The sequence below is a fragment of the Pinus tabuliformis genome, chromosome 7 (assembly GCF_031772625.1).
Source record: "Pinus tabuliformis cultivar Carrire ecotype Pingquan chromosome 7, CPIR1, whole genome shotgun sequence".
NCBI classification, from domain to species: Eukaryota; Viridiplantae; Streptophyta; class Pinopsida; order Pinales; family Pinaceae; genus Pinus; species Pinus tabuliformis.
In genome coordinates this window covers 371,864,720-371,871,890 of record NC_142293.1, presented here as the reverse complement: position 1 = coordinate 371,871,890, position 7,171 = coordinate 371,864,720, and the positions used below count along the sequence as shown (strand labels likewise).

General features: G+C 35.2%; 1 protein-coding gene across 1 annotated transcript; it reads right to left on the bottom strand.

Annotated features, from left to right (window-relative positions):
- Positions 1-2,317: 2,317 nt before the first annotated feature.
- Positions 2,318-5,650, bottom strand: LOC149247524 (protein NRT1/ PTR FAMILY 5.6-like). The gene is made up of 4 exons (XM_089455892.1): positions 5,446-5,650; positions 5,123-5,340; positions 3,923-4,476; positions 2,318-3,738 (listed from the first exon to the last, which is right to left on the bottom strand). Exons 1-4 carry the CDS (start codon positions 5,615-5,617, stop codon positions 2,871-2,873), a joined length of 1,812 nt encoding a protein of 603 aa, XP_089312018.1. The 5' UTR covers positions 5,618-5,650; the 3' UTR covers positions 2,318-2,870.
- Positions 5,651-7,171: the final 1,521 nt, after the last annotated feature.

Below are 7,171 nucleotides of genomic sequence, written 5' to 3'. Positions count from 1 at the left end.
ATATTCTTCAAATGCATTAGAGAAATATTCCTCACCATTATTTGTTCTAATACATCTCAATAATTTATTAGTTTCTCTATCAACAACCATATGAAATTTTTGAACATTTTCTAAAACTTGATCCTTGCTTTTAATAGGGAAAGCCCACACCTTTTTTGAAGCATCATCAATAAAAGTAACAAAATAAGCATCTCCTCCTAATGATTTTATATTGCTTGGACCAAAGAAATCATAATGTAATAGATATCATATTTTTGTATCTCTTTTATGATGATCTCTCATAGATGACACTCCCTTTTGTCTACCCATAACAGAATGTACACAAAATTTAAATTATGTACCCTTTATACCAGGATTTTTTTCCTCATCTAGGATTTTCAATTCTCTTTCAGTCATGTGCCCAAGCATTTTGTGCCATAAATTTGTTGTAAAACACCTCCATAACAACAACAATATTAGAATTTCATAGTTTTTACTTTAACGTATAGAGAGTACCAATTTTCTACCCATTTACAACAACTCGTGAGCCCTTCACAATTTTCCCACCTCCTTTTCCAAACACTGTAAGGTAGCCTTCATCGTCTAACTTCCCTGCCAAAATCAAATTCATTCCAAGGTCTGGTACATACGTGACATGTTTAAGCAATAAAATACAACCATTTCCTGTCTTTATTAATACATCCCCTACCCCTTCAATATTACAAATACTTTTATTACCCAAACTAACATTTCCCATATTTCCATATTTATAAGAAATAAAACTTTCTCAGGCTCCATAATCTAAAATCCAATCATTACCATGACAAGGAATATAAAGACATACATCTTCATAAAAAAAAGTAATTAATACCTCACCATCTGATGCCACAATAGTAGTTTCTTAATTATTGTTGTTTCTCATTGTCTTTTGTTCATTTTTCTCTGCTCTTAATATCTTGCAATTTTTTTGATATGGCCAAGTTTTCCAAACTCGTAGTAGGTTATTCTTCCCTTCTTAGACTTTGATCTGCCTCTACAGATGGAGCACCTTCATTTCCTTCTATATGGTTGTCTTTTGTAGTCACCAAAGTGTTAATGCCTCCATATTTGGCATTTCCTCCTTCATAGATTTCGTGTCCATTTATTCATTTAATAAACTATTAGAAACATCTTCAAACCCCAATTTACCTTTTTGTTGCCACATTACCCATTACTTATTGTGACAATCAAATTTTTCCAACTATCTAGCATTGAGCTGAAGAATAACAAGGATTGGATGTCATCATCAAATACAACCTCATCATCAAATACATTTTTCAGTGAAGTGAGCTGATTTAATATTATATGCAAATCCCTTCCTTCATTTGAGTTTATACAATCTCTTCATTAAAAAAAAAAAATTTGACTCATGTATCTCGTTCATATAAATCATGAACTTTTTTGCATAAAGATTTGGTTTTTTTCTTATTGAGAAACATGGAAATATAAAGTATTTGCCAAATATTGCCTAATAGTGGAAATTGTTTTTCAATCTAGCTTCTCCCAATCTTCATGGGTCATAAATGAGGGTTTCTTTGATTTACCCGCAATAAATAAATTCTAAACAAACCAAATATACAACAAGAACACTACTATCATACCAGTTTTAAAGCAACCAACAAGAATAATTTAGAAATTCTACACAAACCGAAACCCTATGTGGAAAACCATGAGAAATATTTTTAACTTTTCCATTAAATAAAACTTACAACCATTTGCTCAACTCAGATCTTCCTGCCCTCTCACCTCACACACAATGTGTAACCAATATTACATATAAATAATCTCTCATCTAATCTAGAGAAATATTATTGGCACAGTACCATGTGCTAGGAAAACTACATGTCCACTAAACTTTTTAGAGAAGCTTCAAGAAATCATAATATTACATTATTCTTTTATTTTATTTATTTATTTATTTGGTCTCATACACAACTAGAAAGACACAAAGATGAAACACAGCAAGGGAAACACAAAGATGAATGGAGAAAGATAGTGACATGGAGAGATCTTAACTCTCAAGAGAGGAGATGAGAAAACTAAAACTAACCATTTTAAGTTAAACCCAGGTTTATTTTAAATTACAGAAGAAAGGCTTTTCATAAAACTTTCAAAATAAAAAGATCAAAATATTTAAAAAATCTAAATATTTGAAATGTTGACCATGTGCATAAAGTTTAAGTCCTGGTGAAAATGAAGGATAGTCATTTTCAATTATTTAAAGAGTAGTCTACATTATAAAAACACATTCTATTTGTGCCCTTTTAGGCAAACTCTCGGTGGAAAGGGAAATCAACCGACATACCAATATAGTAAATGGAAGTGAAAATGCTCCATCCCATGTGAAAAACGCTTAAAAGATATGATGGATAAACCAAATTAATACATGGAACTCCACAATTTTGTCATATGTCTAGAAAAATAACAACCTAACGTTATGGACAAGCAGAAATGGGAGGAACAAGCTAGTATCTCTCCCTTCAATTCCCTAGGAAGGAGGGCTGATAGATGAATCCGGATTACTGCTACCACTAATGAAAAACATTGTGGAACGATGCACAGAAGGCAGTTACAGATCAGAACAATGTTCAAAAGGCAGTTACAGATAAGACCCGCAGAACTTGCAGGCTTTGTCTTGCGTTGAGATGGGTTGACACTCGGACGTCACTAATAGTTCTTAACTGCCAGCTATCTACTAGCATAGATCGGGCCAGTTTAGGTTAAATGTCATAAGAAACTTGTGCAAAGCTACCAAAATCAGGCGCCTTTTTCGGTTCTCTATGCTCCATCCACCTTGCGACCACGGAGATGTAACATACTTATCGTCACGCCCCTTGACCCCTGCGAAAAGCTTAGGGTGAGCTACTTGTATCAGATATAATTTGTTTCACCACTTTCTTATAGGTATGTATGCGTGTGATATAAACATAGAAACATAGATTGATAGCGCCTAATATGGCTAAAAGCCAGTAAAAATAATCCAATTTCGATCTGTTTAAATTGTTGACAAACCATCTCCCCTTAGTTGCTCTCTGAACTATAGTGATCACAAGACTGCCGAGAAAACTGGAGACTCCCAAAACACTCTCAGAGAGAGCAATCCCCAAGTTTCTCATGCTGTCAGGGACTTGACCATAGAAATATTCCTGCATTCCTACTAGAGTAAACACACCCGCTATTCCCATCAGAACAAACTGTGGAGCTAAATAGAAAACACTGAGAGGGATTACAGATCTCGGGCTGTCAAGCAAGCCATGAGTTTTGGCTACATGGACCCTCTTTTTCTCTGTCAGAGCTGCAGTTATCATGCACATAACAGACAAGAACATGCCAATTCCAATCCTTTGAAGAACTGTTATTCCTCGTTCATTGCCAGTTATTCTTCTTGCCAGGGGTACCATGCAACGGTCGTATAAGGTTACGAAAACAAGTCCAGCAATGTTGCCAAGGCCCACAAGAGCAGCTGACGGGACTATGAAATGAGAACCGAGTCTTCTATCCATGGTGCTGCCTTGCTTTATGAACAACGACAAGCTCTGTGTTAGTGCCATTCCAAACATAAAGCAACATATCCAGATGGGTACAACCCTCAATATCAGCTTTGTTTCTTCTACTTGAGTTACTGTACAGAGTTTCCATGGATTTGGCTTCCTGTTTCCCTGTTTATCAATTTTCCATTCCGAAGAGTCTTGTACCACTATCGCTGCTTTGTCCAGAAACCTAATCCAATGTGAACCAAAAGAAGGTATTAAAAAAATACTAATGGTTTGTCACAGAAAACTTTCCTTCATCTAGTGTAGATCTAGATTTTCAAACCAAATATTTTTTTTCCCCGAAGGATTGGACTTGTCAGGCAAAAGCAAGTAGATGTAACGAATCATATGATTAAATTTGAAAAACTTACTGAAAATTTTGTGTGTGCGATAGAAGCCTCTGGCCTGATTTTATGGACTCCATATCCTCGTAAAGCAAGTTCACATCTGAAGGCATGCTCTTATTTATTTTTCTTATAGCGGCAATTACAACTTGGGCAATACGAGACACCTGGCTGCCTCTTGGAGGTCTGTGTCTGTAGAATGGCGTTCCATATAAAAACACAACAGTGCCTATAGCCATGGCTACCGTTAGAATCCCGAATCCAAATCCCCAGGTTATGTTCTCCTGGATGTAAGGGACGACAGTGACTGCTAAGAGAATGCTACTGGAGAGAACGAAAAACCAGACATTAAAGAAGGAATTCTTCTTGGCCATTTCTGTTTTATCTTCCTCATCGAACTGGTCTGCACCAAATGCTTCCACAGAGGGTTTGACGCCACCGGTCCCCAAGCATACCAAGTACAATGCCAAGAAGAAGACACCAATTTGTGTACTTGTTGCTTTGCTGCATACTGAATCATCACATTGATCAGGTGGCTTCAGAGCTGACAGTGACACTGATAGCGTCAGCAAAACTAATCCCTGAAACATTCATTTATACAATAAAATTCAGCACCAAATAGACTGCATGATTCATTTAAAGAAAACACCCAAACCCTAGAAACATGCCTGGATAAGGGTAGATTAAATTTTGAATATTTTAGATCACGTTTGTAATTTCAAATTTATCTTGTTTGTTAAATACAAATTTGATGGCATTCATTTCTTACTCATTTGTTTTTCATGTCTGTTCCTTTGAGTTTTATATATATTTTCGAGAGATGATTTATTTCCTGTGTTGTTACATATAAATTTTTCATATCAATAAGTTTGAAAGTAGTTATTTTTAAGAAAACAAAATAGTTTACTGGTCTATATCTATAATACCAAAAAATTTGTTTATAAACTACATACCAAAAACTTGTTTATAAAATGTATGCCAATAATATCCAACTAAAAAAATGCCATTACTTCAATCCTTTTCCATGTTCCTTTTTCTTTCTGTAAAAATGCCAGCCAATCCACCAGGACAGGGTGACAAGAAATAGAAGTTGCAACTACCCAGATGGTCTACCTTAAACTCTGTTTAAACCACTCACCGAAATTTATAATGAGCAATTTAAACAGTTAAACGTACGAGTGATTTCTTTTCACTTAAGGTTAAATTCCAGGCGTGGGTTAGACTCACCAGGAGATAAATAATCGAGGACATGAAAACCATCCAGTACCCTCCGCAGTATGCATCTGCTATAAAGCCCCCTGTAAGATAGACAGCAGCAGTGACGCCTGTCCAGTAGTTGATATTTTTAACAGATTCTGCAACCCCTTCGTGCAGGACAGTTGTTAAATAGATAATCAAGTTGGATTGAAGCGCGAAGGATGTCAGGCCGTCGTTGAACTCAAGTACTGTAAAATTACATTTAAACGCTATAATTAGACATACAGTCCCTCTTCAACGACGTGTATTATGAGAATACAGAAGATACTTTTATTAATAAGATAAAGACTCACCCATGATGAAAATGGCAGCCTTCCATCCACCAGATTTGGTTCTGAGAACGGGCCTGCCTCTCACATCCACGGATCCATTAGTGAGCCACTCTTCTTGGTCGTGGTCTCCTCTCTGTGGCTGCACCGATGCCTTCCAAAACTCCATCCAATTCTTAAAATGTTGGAGTTTCATAACTACAGCTAATGCAAAGACCAACTAATTACTCTTCCTCGCCTGATATATTAACGATGTTTCCCAGTCTGATCTGGTAATGGCGTACGCTCGATATTCCTATTTATAGTTGTGATGCATTTGAATTCAACAATTTGAGATATATCTTTAAATATCTTTGGAACAGCATATTGCCCCACCCAATACCTATGGTGGTTGTGCCATTCAGCTATCTTTTAAATTTAAGCCAAAAATATTCTCAAATCCAAAACTAATGCTTGGTCCATTTAAATTTATGCTAAAATCCAAACTGATGGTCGGTCCTTTGGCTATTTTGCCTTTTTCTCAGAAATGGGTGACATGATACTACATTTTATGCGCGACATGATATTCTACTTTTAGATACAGAAATGGATTCAATCATGAGTGCAGTGCTTAAAGGTCGTAATATTTTCATTCAATTTCCACAATATGTCAGTATTAGTGTATGAAATACTGCACATAAAAGAAAAAACCTTGTCTTTTGGAGTTTGTGTAGAAATCTAGTTATGATTTTTTTCCAAATGTTGATTTTTTTTTTTATATATAAATTCAACTTTTTAAGAAATTTAAAAAATGACAATTTAAACTTTGATTCCAATAAATCTCTACTGTACAAAAAAAACAATGTACTCCGCTCATTCTACTACCGTCGTCGTAATCACTGAACTGAAAAATATCTTTCTACGAAGCTGGCAGATATGTCAAGATTATTGTACCTTAGGCATATAGGGAAATTGCATTATTAAATTCGAGAATCCCTAAAAGAGGCCTCCATATTTCAGCATCAGATTCAAGATAACTTAAAACGGCTAAAGGAACGATACATCCATCTTAAATATTCAATCTGTTTTTTAACTCCTTACATTCCCTTACTGCCATTTACGTTCTTTCACGTAAATAATTGTCAAGCACCGTGATAACGTTAAAAATTCTCATTAACAAATCAGGAAAAATGTTGTCCTGAAATTTATTTATCAAATCTATATATAAGAAAGTAAACATGGAACATACACGCTTAGCCCAATTTATATTGGAGTTGTCTATAATGCGACTTTTTGAGATTCCAGTGACGGAATCCGGCGGAAGAAATTGAGATGGAATCATGATTTGTTGCAGTTAACTGCATATTCGGATTCAGCACGCTGAAAAACCCCTGGGACGGTTTCATTGTGCAAAAATTAGCTATCAAACTTGGATTCCAATAAATCACTGCCGGATTTTCACCGGAAAAAATCGCCGGAAATGCTTTCAAAAAGTCGTGTTAAAGACTACGTCATTTATATTACACTTGATACTTTCTGAAATTACAGAAGCATCTGAAAGCTCAGACAAATGATTGAAGTGAAAAAGTTAGACCAATGATCGAGGTGAAAATAACCCGGCATTGGTAAATGGGATAGTGTTTTTTTCATTGGAATTTGATAATATAATTTTTTAATAGTATCTTACATTTTGTGACTCTCTTTTACTATTAAATTTGCATAAAAATGAACGAATTCAAACAAATTTGATTTAAGAAAAAAATGGTCTAAC

Bases quoted from the DNA above. Each gene is read 5' to 3' on its own strand.
- LOC149247524 (XM_089455892.1), bottom strand. From the start codon at position 5,617: ATGAAACTCCAACATTTTAAGAATTGGATGGAGTTTTGGAAGGCATCG. The intron at 5,341-5,445 runs GTGAGTCTTTAT...GTAATTTTACAG, and splicing joins GGCTGCCATTTTCATCATGG to TACTTGAGTTCAACGACGGC. The intron at 4,477-5,122 runs GTGAGTCTAACC...TGAATGTTTCAG, and splicing joins CCTCGATTATTTATCTCCTG to GGATTAGTTTTGCTGACGCT.